Source organism: Terrapene carolina, unplaced genomic scaffold (assembly GCF_002925995.2).
Source record: "Terrapene carolina triunguis isolate 2854851 unplaced genomic scaffold, T_m_triunguis-2.0 Scaffold89, whole genome shotgun sequence".
In the NCBI taxonomy this organism is placed as follows: Eukaryota; Metazoa; Chordata; order Testudines; family Emydidae; genus Terrapene; species Terrapene triunguis.
Window position 1 is genome coordinate 32,783,716 of NW_020664440.1, and position 21,433 is coordinate 32,805,148.

Here is a 21,433-nt window from a genome sequence, read left to right on the forward strand (position 1 = left end):
CCAGTAGGCTGGATGCCTCTCACCCAGCACCCCCCTCCCCCAGTGCGCTCCTCCCGCCCTCAACTCGCACGACCACACTTCACTGGCATGGGCCGCTGCCATCGTGCCCAGCGGGGCAGAGCTTCTGCCTGGAAGCGGCTTTGCAGCGCGCCCGGCCATTCCCCTTCTCCTGCCGCCGAGCGAGCCCCCTCCCCTTTCCAGCCTCCCTCCACCGAGCCCCTCTTCTGCTCCCTCTTCCAGGCCCCCGCCCACGTGACTCGGTTCGTCTGCCGCCCCCCCGACTTCCAAGCCCCTCCGCGTAGTAGCCCCCGCCCGCTCGTGCGTAGGGCGCATGCTTGGGTTATGCAACAGCCCTGCCCGGCCGCCCAGGCCCTGCCGCCCGAGTGCCGCAGCTGCAGGCCAGGGGTGCCGTATAGGTGGAAGAGGCCGGGTCGGTGGGGCGCTCTCGCGGCCCAGCCCCGCGGGTGCTGCCCCTGAGGCTACTGTGTGCGCGGCGCGCCGGGCCCGTGAGTGGCAGCGGGGGCCGCCGCCAAGTCCCGCCTGTTCCGCTCTCCCTGCTCCAGGCGGCGGCGGCGGCGGGGTGGCTTCCTGCGCGCTGTGCCGCTCCCCCTCCCCCCGGCAGTAGGAGCCGCAGCGGCAGCAGCCCGGGTCCCTGATCCATGGCTCTGTGAGAGCAGCACATGGCGGCCGCAGCTGCCATGAGCCCCCAACTAATCCACACAACTCCCCCCTGAACGGCCACCTCCAGCAGCAGCGCCTCCACCGCTCCCACCCCGCCCGCAACTCAGCCACAGCCCATCGCCCGGCCAGCACCCAGACCCCGCCGCCGGGCCTGCGCTCGCCCGCCGCCGCCCGCCCGGTCCTCGCCATGGGAGTGCAGGGATTCCAGGACTACATCGAGAAGCACTGCCCCAGCGCCGTGGTGCCCGTGGAGCTGCAGAAGCTGGCCCGGGGCAGCCTCGTGGGTGGGGGCCGCCAGCGGCCCCCTCAGACCCCGCTGCGCCTCCTCATCGACGCCGACAACTGCCTGCACCGGCTCTACGGCGGCTTCTACACGGACTGGGTGAGCGGCGGGCAGTGGAACCACATGCTGGGCTACCTGGCGGCGCTGGCCAAGGCCTGCTTCAACGGCAACATCGAGCTCTTCGTCTTCTTCAACGGGGCCCTGGAGAAGGCCCGGCTCCACGAGTGGGTGAAGCGCCAGGGCAATGAGCGCCAGACCGCGCAGCAGATCGTCAGCCACGTCCAGAACAAGGGCACCCCGCCGCCCAAAGTCTGGTTCCTGCCGCCCGTCTGCATGGCGCACTGCATCCGCCTGGCCCTCATCCGCTTCCACATCAAGGTGAGCAGCGGGGCCCAGTGGCCTGCCCCCGCCCGCCGCACTCCTCGGCCTTCCCCACCATGGCTCCAGCGCCCCCCCTCGCTGTGCCCCTTGCCTCCCCCTCTCAACTATGGCACTGGCGCCCCATCTCCACCATGGCACCAGCGCCTCCTCTCGCTGCGCCCCTTGCCCCTCCATCTCCACCATGGCACCAGCGCCTCCTCTCGCTGCGCCCCTTGGCCCCCCATCTCCACCATGGCACCAGCGCCCCCTCTCGCCGCGCCCCTTGGCCCCCCATCTCCACCATGGCACTAGCGCCCCCATCTCAATCATGGCACCAGCGCCCCCTCTCGCTGCGCCCCTTGGCCCCCCATCTCCACCATGGCACTAGCACCCCCATCACATGGCACCAGCGCCCCCTCTCGCTACGCCTCTTGGCCTCCCCCATCATGGCACCAGCGCCCCTCTTGCCGCTTTCTTCAGTCCCTGTGGCCAATTCCCGGCGCTACGGCTTGGGGAGAGGTAGGGCTCTAAGATGGCATCAGGATTGCCCTCCCGGTAATGTCCGTACCGAGTTCAGCGAGGGGAGGGGGAATCGTGTATTCCCATATCCGCAAAATGTCGTCAAACCCTGGCGGGGAGAGGAGGTTCGTCGAGCTCCCTGGGAGCGGCCTCCACTGGCCAGCGGCAGCTGCACAACTGAACGCGGCCAAAGTTTATGCTGCTACCGCTGCCTTCTCCGCGGACCCCCTCAGGCTGGAGCAAAACTAACTAGCCTCGCTGCCGCCTGGGAGCTGCAGGGTGCCCTTAGCAGGCAGAGGAGAGAGTGTAGTGAGCACCCTGGTGTCCTTAATCTCCGCTGGGATTTTCTATTTATACATACCTGTCAGCCTGTGGAAGCAAAATGAGGGTGATTTACAGCATCCGGGGAGAGCCCTTCGCCAGCCGAACTGCCCAAATGGGCTACAGAGAGGAAAATCACAGTTTCAGCATGCCTTCAAAATGGGGTATAGGAACAACTTAATGGTTTCCAAAACAGGACTAGCTATGTTGCTTTCCCTTGGCTTTCCTTTTACTTGTTCTTCGCTTCTTTCAGTGCATTTTATATTATTTGTCCTTCTTTCCATCTTTATTTATTTTATTTTATTTTTACTGTGGGGTATCCTTATTTCCCCTTTCTGTTGTAGTTTCTATCCCTTCATTTGTAGATTCTCTTCTTCACTCTTTCACTACTCCCCTTCATGTCGTCTTGGGGTAGAAACCACAGAGTCCTGCTCACCCATCAAATGTGGCTGATGGATGGTGTTTTGTAGGGTGACCTGAATTTGCAGGTATCATCCTCCAAATGCTGATTAGCTGACAGTCTTGTTTATATATAAAGTTGGGTAGTTTCTTTTGCTTTAAAACTGGGTGCAGTATTCTGTGCTAGATCCTCTGCCTCCATGTTCTTTTGGGGGTCATTGTTCCATTCACTTATCTGACTTGTAAAATGTCCCTTGCTGCCCTGAGTTCCCTCTTCTTAGAAACATACTTAGCTAATTTGCTCCACAGATAACAATATACTCTACATTTTTGCACCTTCAAGTGCAGTATTACATATTTTTGACCAAGAGTTTAAATAGGCCTTATAAAACAACAGTTACTGAAAAGTCAGCAAAGTTGTATTGTACTTGATAGGCCAGCAACAAGTTCTACCATGAGGCAAGATGTTAATTTGCATTTAAACTGAAGATGTTTTGCCTAAATGAAGTGTATTATCAGAGGCTAAAATGTAGATGTTCAGAATCTATGGTAAAAAGCTAAAAACAACTTGTAAAATATAAAGAGGCCCAGAATACTTCCATAAAGGGGTTTCAAGTAGTTTAAACTAATTAATCCATTATTCTCAAATAATTGATTAACACAAAGTAGTGTCATAACCTATTTTTCTTGTAAACTAGAACTGCTTAACATATAGTTATGCAGCTGTTGTTTAAACTGTTTTTATTTCAGACAAGTATAAATTTGCTGATAGTTTTGACTGCAGGAGGGAATGTCTTTGAGGCTTTATTATAATCTTTTTACTCTAGCATCCAAGAGAGAGGTTGCAAAACATTTTATATACTTTTTATCCAGCTTTCCAGATTTGTAGTAATCTTGCAGTAATATATTTTTTTTAAATTATGACACATATTTAATGGATATTATTTACCACAAAAAGAAAATTTTGTAGCTAAAATCTGGAATGAAAATTCCAGGAATTATTTGTTTAAATGTCCACTAAGGAGAAAAGAGCAGAAGAAGTCGGAACACATACTAACTAGTTGCCAACTTTGTCTATTACTTCTGTAGCATAGTAAATATTATGTGACCTTCAGAGTTGTGCCACTGATCAGTAATTGGAGCTTAACATTATTCGGCTTTTGTACTGTCCGTTTTGGCAGATTACACCACAGCTGTAATTGGGCCAAAGGATAACTTTGAGCTCAGGATAAGTTTCTGTAAAGATTGCTGTCTTGAAAGTGTATTGAAGAAGTGATTTTTTGGTTAAGTTTTTCAGTGTTCAGTAAAAGGGAGAAACAACAAAATAACTTTTCTGGAATTTTGTGAGGTTCAGTGAGACCTTAGATTCACAGAGGAAAATGTACCATTTTATTTTCCATCTGGGATTTAAGGTTGAAAGGCCCAGCGTTAAAAATCATTCTGCATTTTAGAGGCAGTTACAGCTCAGCCTAAGCTGATGGTGGAAGTCCCACCCCTTGATCCCATTGTAACTGGTAAGAAATTTTATAACTCTGGGGGTTAATCTATCTAGTGTAGTGATTGGTTAACAGGAATGACAGACGTACAATGTGTTACTATTATTGACAGGTTAGTGTGAATGATTGTACTGTTCCTGTATGTCTGTAGATTTAATTTTTTTTTTTTTTTTTTGGTATGAGAGCTTGCGGCTAACAGGAGAAGTGAGATTTCACCTTCCTGTGTTAATCAGATGTGGCATATACCTAGAATAAACTAGAAATCCCTCAGGGTAGAAACTCTCTCTTTCACAATAGTCTGTTATGTACTGCAAAACACTGAGGCCTGACATTTATTTAAAGTTAAAATCCTTATTTAGTCACTGGTTACTTTTGTCATGATGGCAGCTATTCTTTTTCCCATGCAGTACCTGGCCAGCATGAAATAGTTTGATTTGTTATGATTTTTCTTAAAACTTGAAGGATTAGTCCAAGTCTGGTTATGTAATGTGATTATATTAGTCTGTTTTTGTAGCTTGAAAAAATATTTTAATGCTTTCTAAATAAAAGGGCATTAAAGATCACCTGGTGGAATATCAAGTCTGATGTGAAATTATTGTTATAGTATAATATGTCCTGTTGTCTTTCCATGAAATAGATATTAAGATTTTTTTTTTAACTCTTTAATTTCTGGAACCCCTGCTTGATGCTTTTGCTACTGTTTAAATGGATACTGTGATCTGATGTCGGGGTGTATAATGTGCAAATTCTGGGTTCTGCCTCTTAGCCCCAGAGACCTGAGGATTTCCCAGCAGTAAAATAAAGGTTTTTTCCTACCTTTTTTTTATAGATGAAATGGATTGTTTTGGCACTGATAGCTGATTAACATGCAGCAAATTAGTAATAAGTTTTAACTAGCTGTTAGTAGCTGACTATATCTACACTAGCACTTTTGTTGGTCAGGGTGTGAAAAAACACACCCCTGACTGACATAAGTTTCACAGACAAGCGCTGGTGTGGACAGCATTATGTTGGCAGGAGATGCTCTTCTGCCGACATAGCTACTGCTTGTTGTTGGGGATGGTTTAATTATGTTGATGGGAGAGCTCTCTCCTGTCAGCATAGAGCGGCTACACAGGAGACTTTACAGCGGTGCTGCTGTAAGGTCTCTAATGTAGACATAGCCATAGTCACTTAAGCAATATGTAAACTGGATTTGTGTGTTGTTTCTATTCTTTTGAGTACATTTAATGTATTTAAAGTTGCTGAATTTGACAGCTTTGTGGCTGTTCACAAAAAAGAGGAGCTGCAACATGAGTTTTTCTGTAGTTCCCTGCCAGCATGCCTACAACTTGACCTGAAAGAACCAACTTTAGTGGGGAGAGGACAGTTCATACTTATTGAATCCTTGGCCTTTTTGCTGAGATTGTGAATAAAGGATGAGTTGTGGTGGGTTTTGTGGACACACGTCTCTTGGGGAGCTGGATTTACCCCACCAAAGCACTTGGAAGTTATCAGAGAGTAATCCTTTTTTAGTCACTGCCAATGTTGGAGAGATTCAAATTGCTGACCTAAAGATAGAAGGCAGCTCCGTATTGCTCTATTTCTTTGAACTGGCCAGCCCTCTGTGAAATGGGGAGAATTTGTTAGTAATCCAAATAGATGATCAGTTTATACAACCAACTAGGATGCTGTGTAGATAGGAGTATATATAGATAATTTTAAGATTAGACCATAAACTTCCTACTTTTTACTAATAACTTATTTTCAAGAATATATTTTTTTACACTCAAAATTAGCTACTTTTTTGTTCTCATGCACTATTTTCTTTTACTGACCATAGTTCTGGTGTTCTATTTTATAGTTCTCAAATATACTTTTCTCTTCTTTAACCCTTATCCCAAACCCCCTCACATTCTACTCACCCCACAGTTTCTGACAACATTCTGGGTGGGCAAGAGTAAATTGAACTTGCATGTTTAATTTTTTTTGCATGTGCATAAGGCAATAAAACCTCATTGCAGAATGAAATGTCTTATTTTATTTTGGTGTTTCAAGAAGGCTTGTTTTGAGAACATTGGTAACAAGTTTTAAATATGAACTAATCTTCAGTAATCTTATTGGAAACAGTTGTGATTTAAGGCCTCTCTGCACTCTTACAAACTATCCATTAGCTCGGTTTATTGTGCTAAGAAAAAAGTAAATACTTCCCACCCAGAGCAGTTTTAAAGAATTTTTAAAGTACTTCAGCACAACATAAGCTAACACAGATTTCTCTGAGATATTAAATGTTCTGCAGATCCTTATTTTTGTCGTGAACGTCTGTTTGTTGTCCATTGAAAGAAATGTAATTCATGAAACAGAAACTTGTTTTTATGCCAAGCACGTTTGTTAGAATTTAAATGATTAAGCAGTGCACGGACCTAGCATTGTTAGTGCTTTGGCAGAACCTCATTTTCTTTTCCGTGTGTGTCAGATAGTAAATCTTGAATTATTTTCTCTTTTCCTGGTCTGGCATCATTTACACGTGACTTAGATTTAAACTTAATTTTTTGTCTTTTTAAGCACTGAAAATTGTTTCAAGTTGCATTGCTTTTCCCCCCAGATTTCTGATTTTCACCTTTGTGCTTTATTTTGGCATAACATGCATGTTCCAACTAGTTTGATTTGTACAACTTTTAAACCTCTTATCTCTAGCTTTTATACCCGTTTTGTGGCCCTTGTATCCGGTTTGGGTTTTGGTAAAGTTGAAAGTTCACTGTACCTTGACAGGCAGCCATTACAGCTCTTCATCATATAACAGCTTAATTATTTGTGTTACTTAAACACAGTTGTTCAGTAATATGAGCCCAACATGTACACGATACATATAACTTGCTAATACTTATAAAAAATGTAATAGTTAATCATAAAAATTGTGCTAGTAACCTTCCCAAGTTTAAAACATTTTATAGATCTGATTTTTGAACTCTTGCATTTTTCTTTTTGAGTGACTGGAGTCATCTTTGACAACTTGATAGACTGAAAAACTCCTTGTGGCAGGTTATCTTGGACATGAAGAAAACAGCCACACATACCACACCAAATGGTGATGTAACTAATTAGATACTTATGAAAGGACTCTTAAGATGTTACCTTTACGATGGGTACTTTGCGAAGCAAGGGAATGCATTGAGAAGCTTTGTGCACCGTTGACCTTAAATGCAGATTGTTGCAATCAGGATAACTTTGCCATGGAGTTAAAAGATGAAGATAGAAAAAGTGAAACATAGAAGATCATAACTTTTTCCTCATCCCTTGATACTTAACAAATATACCAAACATAGTTTCCCTAAGAAACTAGGTAAAAGTTTAAGAAAATTGTACGTTTTAGCAAACTTTAAATTGGCTATATAAACAAAATACTGAGTAAAATGCTGACTGTCCAGTAACTCAAGTTTCTAAATATGAGTCAGTCATGAAGTTACATGTGTAAATCTCAACTTACACTCTTGGTATCCTTACCAAAAGCTTGAAAATCAATAGAAGATCAATACAATGTGACTGTATTACATGCATATAATATGGAATAATATTCAGAGCACAAGGGCTGCTTTGTTCAAACAACTTTTTAAATTTGCTTTTAGAACTAAAGCTTTTTTACTAAGTAATAAAGTGTTAGTTTAAACTATTCTGGTTTGACTGAAGAGTGATAGAACTATTATGATTATTTATTTTATTATATGTGTTATCATACTGCATAGGAGACCTGGTCATGGACCAGGATCCTGTTGTGCTAGGTGCTGTAGAAACACAGAACAAAAAGACTGTCCATGTCCCAAGTATCTTACAAACTAACACTTAAATTTGGTTAATTTATCAGTAAGTCTAAGTTTATAACTATATAAACATATGTATTGTGGTGAATTGAACTGTTGTTTTACCCTTGTGTTTGCTATTTTTCTTGGGTTTGAATAGGTATCTCAAGGCATTTTACTTTTAAATTCAGATGCTTTTTGAGGCTAGGTTGTACCAGCATGAAAGCTTTCGGCATTTTTCCAAATCACTGACTAATAGTTTGGGATGTAGGTAACAGCAGAGGACAAAGGAGTAAGTTTTCATAAACAATTTTTTTTAAAATTTGTTTGGGGCTTGATATTGCAGTTGTGGTTCCTGTAACTTGTTGGAGTCATTGGAAGTTCAGTGTATGGAAGGGCAGACTGTGGAGTGTTGGATACTTATCTGACGATTTTAAAAATTATTATTACACAAGCCCCTTGTTGTCTGATCAGGAAGTTTACTTATTTCCAATGTCAGAAGTTGGTCTTTATTTGACTTACTTGAGCCTTCTGTAATTATGCCTCCATTGGGACCACTCTGTTCTAGTCCTTTCAGTGACTAGGAAAGTAACCGTCAGAGGGGTGAAATTTTGGAACAGCCTTCCGAGGGAAACGGTGGGGGCAAAAGACCTCTCTGGCTTCAAGATTAGGCTAGATAAGTTTATGGAGGGAATGGTTTGATGGGATTACGGGATTCTAATCTATTAGGCAATAACGGCCATCGCTGGTAAAATGAGGGTCTGGCTAGAGAATCTTGCCTGTATGCTCGGGGTTCTGCTGATCGCCATATTTGGGGTCGGGAAGGAATTTTCCTCCAGGGTAGATTGGCAGTGGCCCTGGAGGTTTTTCGCCTTCCTCCGCAGCATAGGGCAGGGGTTGCAAGCTGGAAAATCCTCTGCGACTTGAAGTCTTTAGATCACGATCTGGAGACTTCAACAGCAGAGTTAAGGGAAAGTGGGGGGGTCAGCTTTTGTGGCCTGCATCATGCGGGGGGTCAGACTAGATGACCATATTGGTCCCTTCTGACCTTAAAGTCTATGAGTCTATGAGTCTAAGTACATCCTTGAGAATCTTTTTTCCATAAGTTGGCTGATATTGACTGGTGTAGTAGTGTATGTGTGTATTTTGAAAAACTGTTAAAATGTAACATAATCCAATAATGCTGAGCTATCTTTAAGTAATATCACTCCTGTCTGAATACCTTACAGATCTTAGTGTTTTCACAACATGCTACCTATAGCATTGTATGAAATCTCTGCTCAAAATGCATTCTTTGGATCTTTGTTTTATTTTAAACTTACTCCAAATGTTCAGGTTCTCCTTAAGCTATAGATATGGATCTCAGTGTATCATACTAAATATGAGAAAAGACTTAATGCTTTTTTCTCTTCTTTTATAGGTTGCACAGAGCATTGAGGATCACCATCAAGAAGTAATCGCTTTCTGCAGAGAAAAAGGTTTCCATGGTTTGGTTGCATATGACTCCGATTATGCATTGTGCAACATCCCTTACTATTTCAGTGCCCATGCCCTAAAACTGAGCCGTAATGGGAAAAGTCTCACAACAAGCCAATATCTGATGCATGAAGTTGCCAAGCAACTGGACCTGAATCCAAACCGCTTTCCTATTTTTGCTGCTCTGTTAGGTAGGTTAAGTAAAGATAATTTTACATATTGTGACTAGTGAAACTTACAATTTATATTTATATTAACAATAAATGATTTGTAAAAGATATGTGTGTATAATATCTTTAACAAAGCTCTTTCCTTGTATGACCTGTTTCCCTTTCCATTGTTTTTGAGCTATTATATTCTGTCACTCCATACTCATTGCAGCTTTAGGTTCCTTGTGGCACTAACTTGTGCATGTCTGTGAATGCAATCAACTTTTGAGTCTAGAGAAGTGCTCTGTGAATAGCTACAAAGGTTGTGAAAAGAGTAATGCAAATCTCTTATGGAAATAAAGTAGGAGTTTTGCAAAAGCTCTCACGAGCCAAAGCATTTTACTTCATGAATGGGATCAAAGTTTTCAGACAGCTTTAGTCATATTAATACACAGTATTTAAGCTCTACTTGTAATAACCATGGTTTGTCTTAGTAAGTTTTCAGATAGACAGATGTACTTGTGTACTCTATCCATTCATCTAAAAATGTTGAATTGTGTAGTTATCTTGCACTTCCAGAGTACTTTTTATCTCAGATATGAGTGTTGTACAAGCATTAGTAGTGCCTCAGCTGCCTGGATCACTTCTCTGTCACTGAGGTGGGTCTGAGCAACTGTTTCACTACAGGACAATTTATGTCCAGAACTGAAAAGTATTGTATTTAATTGAAACTGCAGGGAAGTACTGGTAGGCATTATGTAACTATCTCAGCTGGAGTTTGGCTAGGACACTCTCCTGCCTCTGATGGTACATGCCATGAGATCTTTAATGAGCCCAACTAGTGAAGACCTCAGTTCCATGTCTCATCTGAAAGTTGTCACTTTTAGCAGCACAGTACTGCCCACACCATTCTAGCACTTTGTTCTATTACTGACTTGCCATTTCCTGTATCACTAGTACCATTGCAGCACTGAGGTTTTCTACAGGAGACCTCCAAAAAATAAAACTTACATAGACTGGTATCCTAAATTCTGTCTGGGCAAAAAGTATTGAATAATTGTTTTCCATCATGGTATGCTGGATAGAGCACCAGACTAGGCTGAGAGACTTGGATTCTATTTCCACCTCTCCCATTGACTTGCTGAGTGACCGTGGGCAAATCACATAACCTCTTTAGTTCTTTCTCATCTGTAAAATGAGTATAATTCTTCAAGTGCTTTGAAATCTATAGATGAAAAGGGCTATGTATTGTTTCCTTGACGTGCCAGTGCTCTAGTAAACACTAACATTCATATACACATGTACTTTGTCAAGGCTAATATTTTCCCTACTAAAAAGTGAAATCCTTTACATAAGAATAGAAAGAACCATACAGCAGTGAGTGATTCAAAAAACACTTGCAGTGGGACCATGCAGGAAATAGATAATATTTCTGGTCATGTCAGTTCATGTTTTCTTTCCGTGTCAAGAATAGTTATCACCACCACTCCCCAAATTGATAAATTGTTATTAATACGAAGTACTGGTAAAACAGCTAGTGATGCTAGGAGTTTTATGTGGGTGGTGGTTGGTATTGCTGTTGCTAGAATCTGTCTAAACTGACACTTTTTAAATAACAAAATAGTCCTTAAAATTTGTTTTTAGCAGAGAAAACCTTGTCTTTCTGTGATTTAATGTTTTGAATGGCTTGTAAGCTTTTTGAAGTATATTCTACTGAAACTTATTTATAAAACAAGACATTGGCTCTTTGAAACAAAAAAAGTTACCAGGTATTTTTGTGGCTTGCTTCGTATTGGTTCAGACTGTGAATAACCATTGAGCTAACATCCTGATTTGTTTTATTGTTTTCTTATTTTTTGGAGTCTGAGTGATGTAGTTATAGAAAAGGTTCTATATGAACTCTGGGCACTTGAATTCTAGGATTCTGCAGGTTTATCAGTACTATGCTGTTTGTATTTGAATATTGTTATGAATGTTACTGAATTTAGGCACTGCAGTACTATAAATAATTAAACTTTTATAAAGGTTTATAGGAAGGGTTGTTGGTTTATTTTGGGAGTAGTGTCACTAAGGTCATCTCAGTATTTTGAGATATTACTTGTTCTTGAAAGATATTGTGTAATTCTAATCATATCTTAAATACAGCTAAAGTTGTATGTAGGTAAATGTTTAAAAGCAGCGCATCTTACGTAACCTGAATAAAACCATAAGTGGGCTGCATGTCTTGAAAGATGTCTCAGACTTGGCTCATGTGGTCTTCAGGTGTCCTCTAAACCTCATAGATGGGGTGAAGGCATCACTTAGCGGTAAGGATGCCTAAGGGCTTGTCTACACAGAGAAAATAACCGGCACTGCTGTAGTGGTATAATGATTCTACTATGGCTATGCTAGTATAACTCCCCTGTGAGAACATTCTATTCTGGAATAATTACAATTAAGTTAGTATCTTAAACAGCAATTAGAATTATTCCAGAATAAATTACTGTTATATCAGAATAAAGTCACTTATTTCAGAGTAGTGCGTCAGCACGGGAGCGTTATACCAGCATAGCCACAGTGGAATAATTATTTCACTATATAGTTATGCTAGTCAATTTCCATGTTTAGACAAGCCCTTAGTGTTTCTGTTTTTAATCTGTGTTGCTAGTTCCCTGTTAAAGTTCACCTTTTGGGCTGAAAGTTTCTATACCGGGTGCTACCCAAAGGTAAATTATTCTTGAAACTATGAGGGTGAGAGAGGCTCCACCATTATTGAATATGAACAGAGCGAAGACAAATGGTGACCTTTCTTTAATAAAACAAACCAAAAAAAAGACAAAATGGCTGGGGTTAACAAGTTGAAACTTGGCAGGGAAGCGCTTTTGAGTATTGCAGCAAAGTTTTTGGATCAATTTTTGGGGGCTTAAAAATCACACTTTGCGATGTGAGTGTGGGTATGATTTTTTTCAATCTTCTCCTTAAGTATTCTCTAACTAGAGAACACAGTTTGTATTGTTCAGGTTTAACTTAGCTGCTTATTGTAGGAAGGAGAGTGCCTCAGATATTGGGCAGTTAAGATGCTGCCAGGGACGCCCTGTTTTGGGTAGTGTGTGCACTTAAAGGCGTCTGATCCAACTCGAAAACAGTGGAAGTTTGGATCCACTCGGTAAGTATTGACTTGTATACTTGAAAACCTTGTGTGAACCTTGGTTAGCGGAAAACTAAGCACAATGTGAAGTAGAGGACTCTTATTTAGTGTACTCCTTATATGGGGCAATGTCTTTAATTGGTGTCTAACCTTTTTATTTTAAAAAAAACCCCTAGTAAATGTCATAAAAATGGAAAAATAATAATAAAAAATTGAGGTTGCATAGTTAAGCACTCAGATCAGGAAATAGCAGCGCTAAGGTTGCTTGTGTAACCTTAATCTCTTATCCATTGTGCGTATGCAGTATAAGAAGTCTAATTACTCATTCACATGCTATTTCTCAAACGACAGGTTGTGTTTTTTTGGTAAAAGAACTTCAGATACATTTAGTAATTTGTAGTATCTTCTATGTATGATATATCAGACATAGTACTTAAGTGCAGCTGCATCTTCTACTGCATGTCTTAAATTTTATTTAAAAATTCTGTACTTGAGAAAATGATCATGTGCTTATATTCATTATAGCAGTTTGTCTCTGCACCTTGAAGTCTTTAAATCACGATTTGAGGACTTCAGTAGCTCAGATATAGGTTAGGGGTTTGATACAGGAGTGGGTGGGTGAGATTCTGTATCCTGCGTTGTGCAGGAGGTCAGACTAGACGATCGTAATGGTCCCTTCTGACCTTAAAGTATATGATTCTATGATCAGAGTTAACTAGATTGACACAAGGAGACATGACGGTTGAGTATCAGGCCCAAGGGCTAGAAACATAATTATTTAAAAATGAAATCTTAGATCCCGCTGAAGTTGATGGGAATCACCCAGGAAGGCTTCCTACTTGTCCACGTTGAGTGGCTTTTTCAGCCTTGAGTTGAGGTTTACTAATCCTTATTTAAATTGGGCTCCAGTGACCAACCTAGAGGTCTGTAGCGATGAAGTAATTGCTCTATGAAAACTGTTTGATATTAGTCTTGTTGTTCTTAATGTCCACATGAGGACACACAACATCATTTCTCTCCTTGGTGGCAGTCTCAGCAGGAAGTGAAGGATTTGAATGGGCATGTTGACTAAATAGTTTGTCCATTCAGGTAAGGAGTGAGATATTCCATTCGATTAGTTTGAAGAATTTTGAACTGCTTTTGTCTCTGCAGTTGTTGTTAAAGTTGGCAGTCCTCAAACTGTGATCCAGAGGGCATCCTCTAGTGGTGTGGAGAGGGTGACTAACAGCAAGGTACTGGTTTCCCTCAAGTCAGCTAAAATACATTACTTTCCTAATATTAATTTTCCTTGTAAACAGTTGCTGTGGTTGCCACAGCAAAATGTGATTTGTGAATGGGAAGGAAAAGCTGTGGGCTGATCTACACTGAAAAATTAGTTTGACCTAGCTGCATCTCTCAGGGCTATGAGAAATTCTGCACCATAGTTAGGTTGACCTAACACCCAATGTAGATACAGTTAGGTTGATAGAAGAATTCTTCTGTTGACCTAACTACAGCCATTCAGAGTGGTGGTAATGGAAAACCCCTTCTGTCAGTGTAAGAAGCGTCTACGTTATGGCATTACAGAGGCATAGCTGTAGTGCTGTAGCTGTGCTGCTGTGGAAACTGTAGTGTGGACATACCCTAAGATGTCGAAGCAGTGAAAAAGTTTGAAAAATCCTGCTTTAAATATATTCACAGCACTAGAGACTAAGCCTGTAGCTTTTTACAAACGTATTAAATATGAAAAAATACTTTGTTGCTACATTTATGATAGTTAAATTTAATTGAGTCTGTTAGGATTTCTTCTCATGCTTTGTAAAATCCATTTTCAGATGCTGTCATCAGTGAATCATGTTCTTGCTTTATTCAAGTTGTTTCTTCCCATTTCTTCAATCCTTTTTTTCTGATTGCAATATACTATGCTTTGGAAGATCAAAATTATTTAAATAACTTTCCACTTTGCTAAAGTGGTTTAGGTGGTAAATGACCACGTAGCTTGGTCATTAACTTGCCAGCCCTTTTCATTCCCAGGCTAACCAATTGACTTGAGGTAGTATTACACTTGATCTTAGCCTACTAAATAATTAGTAGAACTGCATTGCTTAATAAACTATCTTAAAATTAGCCCATATTAAAATTAGCAAATATAATAAAAATATGGGGAGAGAATAGTTTCAGATGGTGGCTTAGTTACGTTTTTGAAAGTAGGATTTTATGTTAACCTCTTGTTCACTCAGCGTTGCCAGACTAAGCCAATTTGCCTGATATTTCTCATGCATATTGTTTGCTGAGTGCAGACTTCCGTTGGAAAGGTTTTCAAAGCTAATTGGATAGGCCACTTGGAAAACACTAGAGCTTTTAAAAAGAACAGTCCTCAATATTACAAAAGTTTCCCAATGGTTTTCAGCAACCTTGTCTCAAAATGGCTTTGCCCAGTTACTTTCAGATTTGTTTTTTTTCTATTGGCATCAGTGAATTGGTATTCAATTATTTTTGGAAAGTGTCTGTTTTAGCTTGAAGTCATTTGAGGAATATTAACTAAATCTGGGAGATGGCTGCAGAGTTTGTTTGATACCCAAGTGCATCACATGGAGTTCAGAAAGAATCAGCCAGGATGGGAGACAGGGTTAAGTGTCTTCAGTTGAAGCTTTAAGAAGATATCTTATTAACTTCTGTAGAGGCTGCATCTCCCACATGAACCCCAGCTCTTTCTGTGTTCTGAATTGTAGTGACTCCAGATATAAAACTTAAAGACAGATTTAGAATAGTATATATAGATTATTTATTTCAGAAAAAATTTAGAACACTTCAGCTATTAAAACTTAAGATAATATAATTACATTAATCTGAAAATTCAGAGCTAAGGTTGGACTTGAAAAATATGGAAATGCAGAGTTAATATTTTGCTCTTAATATAGGACCTTCAGGTTTTGAAATAATTGTCCTTCTGTAACAACATTTTCTTCTTTGAGTGCTTGCTCATGTCGATTCCATGATAGGTGTGTGCATGCCCACATGCGTGGTCATCGGAGATTTTTTCCTTAGTGGTATCACTAGGGCCAGCTGTGGCATCCCTTTGAGTGCCGCGCTTATGTGTCAGCATATCAGGCACTGCCAGGCCTATGCCCTCTCAGTTCCTTCTTACCACCCATGATGGTTAGTCGGAGCACCTTTCCTTGCATAGGAAGGGCTAGAGGCTTCCTCTCTTCTGACTTTGAGCCTTAGGGTCTTGTAAATAGTTGTTTATAGTAGTTAGTGTTAAGTAGTTAAGGGCACATCTTCACTACCCGCCGGATCGGCGGGTAGCAATTGATCTATTGTGGACCGTCTTATCGCGTCTAGTGAAGACGCGATAAAATCGATCCCTGATTGCTCTGCCGTCCACTCTGGAAATCCACTGCAGCAAGAGGCGGAAGCAGAGTTGATGGCGGAGCGGCAGCGGTCGACTCGCCGCCGTCCTCACAGCCAGGTAAGTCGACCTAAAATACGCAACTTCAGCTACGCTATTCACGTAGCTGAAGTTGCGTATCTTAGGTCGACCCCCATCCCCCCCGTAGTGTAGACCTAGCCTAAGTGTAGTTAGAAGTTAGAGTCCCAGCGGGGACTTTGTCCTAGGCAGGCCGTGCCTTGGTCTCTAGAGTTTAAGCCCACCGAGGACTGTAACAGGTTTATGCCTGTAAGTGACACCCCCCCACCCCCCCCACCACCTGCCTGACACTTGGTGGAATCACACGGGAAGGACAAGAGTAGTATTTGTAAAAAAAAAAATTCGACCCAGACTGAGAGAGAGTGAGATACTCACTCATTTGCGGGCTCTCCTTATGGAGGCTGCCCTTTGTCGGGCTTCCGAGCTGTCCCGCCAAGACTTGCCTAGTGCCTCGGCCTTGGTGCGCAGCGCATCCCCAGCACCACTCCCCACCACCAGTGCCCAGAAAGAAAACGAAGAAGCACGGCTCCCCGGCACCAGGCAAGAAAGGCCCTGGGGCATTGGGCAAAGGATTCAGTTCGGTCACCCTTTGCCCCTTCAAGGATCCACCATCGACTCCTGGGAGCAGAAGGGGACCCAAACTTCTGATGGCATCGATGCCTTCCCAACCTCCCCCGGCACTGAGAGAGCAGAAGCTTGCGCTGGCACCACGCGTGCTGCAGGAAGTGGCAAAGGCTCCCTATGAGGGCAAGCCAGCTGCTAAGACCCCTTTGGGGGCAGTGCAGCGCCACTGATCCCCCAAGACAAGGCAGCACTCTCCATCTCTGCACCGCAGATCTCTGGTGTCGCAGACCAGATCCTCTGGGGCTCGCCACAGTCCACCCGGCACCGGTCCCCTCGATACTGGCACCAATCCTCACTCCAAATACTGGTCTCCGGTGGCGACGGTCAGCAGGCAGACACAGGCGTCGACGGCTCCACTATGGTCACCGGAAAGGGTTTTCTCTAGCACAGAAGGGCAGTTCAGCCCTTTGCCAAGACCTCATCGGTGTGAATGGGCACCTGAGGCCGCGTCAACGTTTACAGTGCTGCCTTGGCAGCACGGCCAGTGGCCTTATTTGAGTGTGTGGGGCATGCCGGTGATGACGATGCCCCCTTTGCACCGCTCATCTGCCGCCACCTTGGAGCAACAGTTGGCAGCACTGACTGCACAGGGCTCGGTGCATGAGACCCGCTCGGAGGTCAGGGTAGTGGAGACAGCACCCACCCCAAAATCCCCCTTCCCCATGGGGGATGATGCACTTGAGCCTCCCCCGGTGGTACAGTTGTCGTCCTCATCCCCAGACGAGGCGGTCATGGGACCCTTGTGGGCCAGCCTCCCGGATGATTTTAAGGAACACCAGGCCCTGCTTCGACGGGTGGCTGAGAATTTGGGCCTAGAGGTGGAGGAGATGGCCGAGCAGATGGACATCTTGTTCAGTGTCCTCTCAGCCTTTACCCCGGCATGTGTTGCACTACCAGTGCATGATGGGGTCCTGAAAATTGCCAAGGCCCTCTGGCAAACCCCATTGTCCATCTCTCCCAACTTCAAAAGGGCCGAAAAGAGGTACTTTGTCCTGGCCAAAGAGTTTGAGTACCTTTATATCCCCCCACCTTCGGGCTCATTGGTTGTCTCGGCAGCCAACGAAAAGGACAAGCAGGGGCACACTAGTTCAGCTCCGAAAAATAGAGGCCAAAGAACTGGACCTTTTTGGGAGAAAAATTTATTCAACAGCCGGGTGGCGAACCATCAGAGACCCTCTTGGGCAGATACAATTTTAACTTATGGGGCTCCCTCCGTGAGTTCAAGGAGTCTCTCCCTCAGGGTCTGGCCCAGGAATTTGGCAACCTGGTGGAGAGGGCACTGCGGCAGCTAGGTGCTCTCTCCAGATGGCATGGGACATGGTGGACTTGGCAGCTAGGATGGTTGTGGTGGTCATGAGGCGCAACTCCTGGATTCAGACCGACGGCCTGTCCCAAGAGATGAAGACCTCTATCCAGGACCTCCCATTAGATGGGAACGGTCTCTTTTCAGAGCAGACTGATGGGAAACTGCATGGGTTAAAGGACACTTAGGCCACCCTTCGCTCGCTGAGCATGCATACGCCGCAGTCTGCACAGAAGCAGTTCTTCCACCCCCACCTCATTGCCAAGGCCTTGCAAGGAGAAGGGATAAAGACAAGAGCTTTAGTCATCACTGCCCTTCCTCCTCCCACTCACCCGCACAGCCCAGTCTGGCGAAGCATCCTGGGGACCAGAAGCGCTCGTTTTGAAGGTGCGCTCAAGAGCGATGCCCCAGTCAATTCCCCGGATCCACCTCGTTCTTTCCTCGATCATCTTCATCCCTACCATTCGGCCTGGTCGCAGGTCACCTCTGGGTGCTGGACATAGTATCTTGGGGCTATACCCTGCAATTTTCGACCACCTCTCTCTCCAAACCCCCTTTTTCTCCGTCCCTCTTCAGGGACCCTTCTCACAAGCAACTCCTTGTCCAAGAGATCAAGAACCTCCTGCACCTGGGGGCTGTGGAAGAGGTCCCTCGGGACATGAAGGGAAAGGGTTCTATTCCCTCTACTTCCTAATCCCGAAAGCAAACGGGGGCCTCAGACCCATTCTGGACCTGCATCGCCTCAACAAATGTCTCAAAAAGTTGAAGTTTTGCATGGTCTCCCTGGCCTCCAACACCCCCTCCCTGGATCTGGGAGACTGGTACGCCACCCTTGACTGGAAGATGCATATTTCCATCTTCCAAGGTCACAGATATTTCCTCCCATTTCATAGTGGGTGCATGCCATTTTCAATTTACGGCGCTGCCCTTTGGCCTCTCATCAGCCCCCAAGGGTGTTCACAAAATGTATGATGCCAGTGGCTGCTTACCTGGCTATTACCAGTGTCTGCTCAGAGGATTTCGTCCTGGATCACAGCCTGCATCTGCTACTGCTGGTGAGGGTGTCTCTGCTGGCGATCATGACAGCACACTTGAGTAGGGTAAAAGCATTATCACCAGCCTTCCTGGCACAGGTACCAATCCAGGAGATCTGATCGTCTGTCCACATGTTCCTGCCTGATTATGCGCTTATCCAACAAGCTTGAGACGACACTGGCTTTGGCAGAGCAGTGCTGCAAGCTGCAAGACCATGAACTCTGAGCCCCCTCTACTGATGATGCTTATGAGTCACCTAGAATGGAATGGACATGAGCAAGCACTCGAAGGAGTTACCTGCCTTTTGTAACTGTTGTTCTTCGAGATGTGTTGCTCATGTCTATTCCATTACCTGCACTCCTACCTCTCTGTTGCTGGCAAGAAGGAACTGAGTGAGAGGGTATAGGGCCAGCGGCACCTGATATACTGCTGCATGAGCGTGGCACTCAAGGGGGCGCCACAACTGGCCTTAGGGATTCTGCTAAGGCAAAAATCTCCGACCGCGCACATGCGTGCGCGCACACCTAGAATGGAATGGACATAAGCAACACATCTCAAAGAACAACAGTTACGAAAGGTAGGTAACCGTTTTTTAATTAGGCTTTATGAAGTAATAGATTTTTGTTTACAAACTTAATTCCTCCTCTGCCCCCTAGGATAAACCTATATGTATTTGGGTTTGACTGCAAATCTGCTTTGCTGCATCAATCAGTTTTGCTGCAGAATCAGTTTATACAAAGTGTTTGATTTTTAAAGGTGTACTTTTTTTAAAAGTTCTGCATGTTGTATATTCTAGGTAATCACATTCTTCCTGATGAAGATTTGGCTTCCTTTCATTGGAGTTTACTTGGTCCAGAACATCCACTAGCCTCACTTAAGGTACAAACCTAATCTGATTTTTAGCAGTTAAACATTATAGTAACAAACCACAGCAGTATGTGCTTCATAGGCAGCTGATTCACAACTTGGGTGCTTTTTGAGGTACAATAATGAAGACTAGGCACCTTCAACTCCTCAGAAATACACTAATAGCTTTCTAATGACAATTGGGTGCAAGGTATGGTACTTCAGTCTGCACACCTTTTAATGACCTACTTCCACTGTCATTTACCTCAATGCTAAAATTGGCCCCTTATCTGTAATAAAATATATTTAAAATTTTGTATGTACTTTGGACATCTAATCCCTCTGATTTCCCATGAGTTTGGCTGTCCTTTCTGTAGCAATTCATGGCTCAGTGACCGGTTTAATTCTTACTTTCTGTTAAATACTAACTTAAGAATCTTTTTCTGCTGAGAGTTAAAAGTAGTAATAAGCTAAAAACTGCTGCTGATAGGGCAGCTGGGTTCACTGGGAGATGGAATGATGGCAGTAGTTCAGAACTGTCACTCTTTCCTCCTCTTTACTCCAATTTACTTAACTTTTCCCCCTGTCCTGGACTTTACAGCTTAAGCACTCAACTTTCTGACCTGCATTTTAAGTTAGAAATTGCCTGGCTATTTTTGTGTCAAGTATAGCCTGAAAAAAATTCAGGCAACTTTTATTGAAAAGCAATTAATAAAAATCACACAAAAAAAGTTGCTTTATTGTCTCTTGAAAACTGGGGCTGGGTGACCAAAGTAATACTTTGGCATGCCACTGCAAGAAAGGTAGCAGTGGCATTTGTAATGGAAACAGTCATTTTCTCTGCCATCCCAGCTAAATGTGGAAGTGGTGGAGCACTTTTCAAGCTAAAGCTTAATTTAGAAATTTGAATTTGGAGACAGATTTAAGGCTCCCAATTCAGTTATTAAGCTGAAAAATTAAGGGAGGAAGAGAGGGACTCCTGTCTGTTCAGAATAATCTTTTAGTCCCCTGGTTCTTAAACCATTGTTGGGAAACCTTCAGAGACCCACACGGCTCTTCTCCATCTCTTTAGCTAGATTGTTGGGGAGAGTTATTGATCCATGAAAGGATCATTCTGTGATGAAGTCCGCGGAATGGAAAAAAGTGGAATCAGTAGTTAGTTTAGTGGAAGAGAAATCCTCAGAGTTGTATAAATCCATCTTTGTTTTGTTATTTAAAGAGGCATAGGGATTTTCCTTTTTGTTTGAGAGCCCAGATATCCACCAGTGGGAGCTGATTTACAGGTGTAACATTACTCAAAGTCAGAATAGCCAATTCAGAATATGGCTTTGAACAATATGACCACAGTCATGTTCCATAAGATACTTGCCAAATATATGCTAAATTTTACTTGGTTATTATGAAAACAAAATCATTTTAATTAAGATGTATTCTGCCTTGTTGGTTTTTAAATTCACTTTATTCTTTATTTAAAAGACTCCAGTCAGATACTTCCAAAAAAGTTGTTGGTTTTTTTACTCTTCAGTTTCTCTCAACTGCTTTTTTGCTTTTCCATTTGACAGATATTGCCTTCCTGAGTTTCCAAGAGAACTAACTTAACATGGCTTAACATCTTTAGTTCCATTTGAC

General features: G+C 43.2%; 1 protein-coding gene across 2 annotated transcripts in view; it reads left to right on the forward strand.

Moving 5' to 3' along the window:
• The first annotated feature begins 576 nt into the window (after positions 1-576).
• FAM120A (family with sequence similarity 120A) overlaps positions 577-21,433 on the forward strand; it is a 113,016-nt gene continuing 92,159 nt past the window's right edge. For both annotated transcript variants that reach the window (XM_024199489.2, XM_029911219.1), the window contains exons 1-3: positions 577-1,342; positions 9,256-9,502; positions 19,755-19,837. In XM_024199489.2, coding sequence (XP_024055257.1) covers positions 869-1,342; positions 9,256-9,502; positions 19,755-19,837 — 804 coding nt within the window. In that variant the 5' untranslated portion in view covers positions 577-868. The remainder of the gene's footprint in view (positions 1,343-9,255; positions 9,503-19,754; positions 19,838-21,433) is intronic.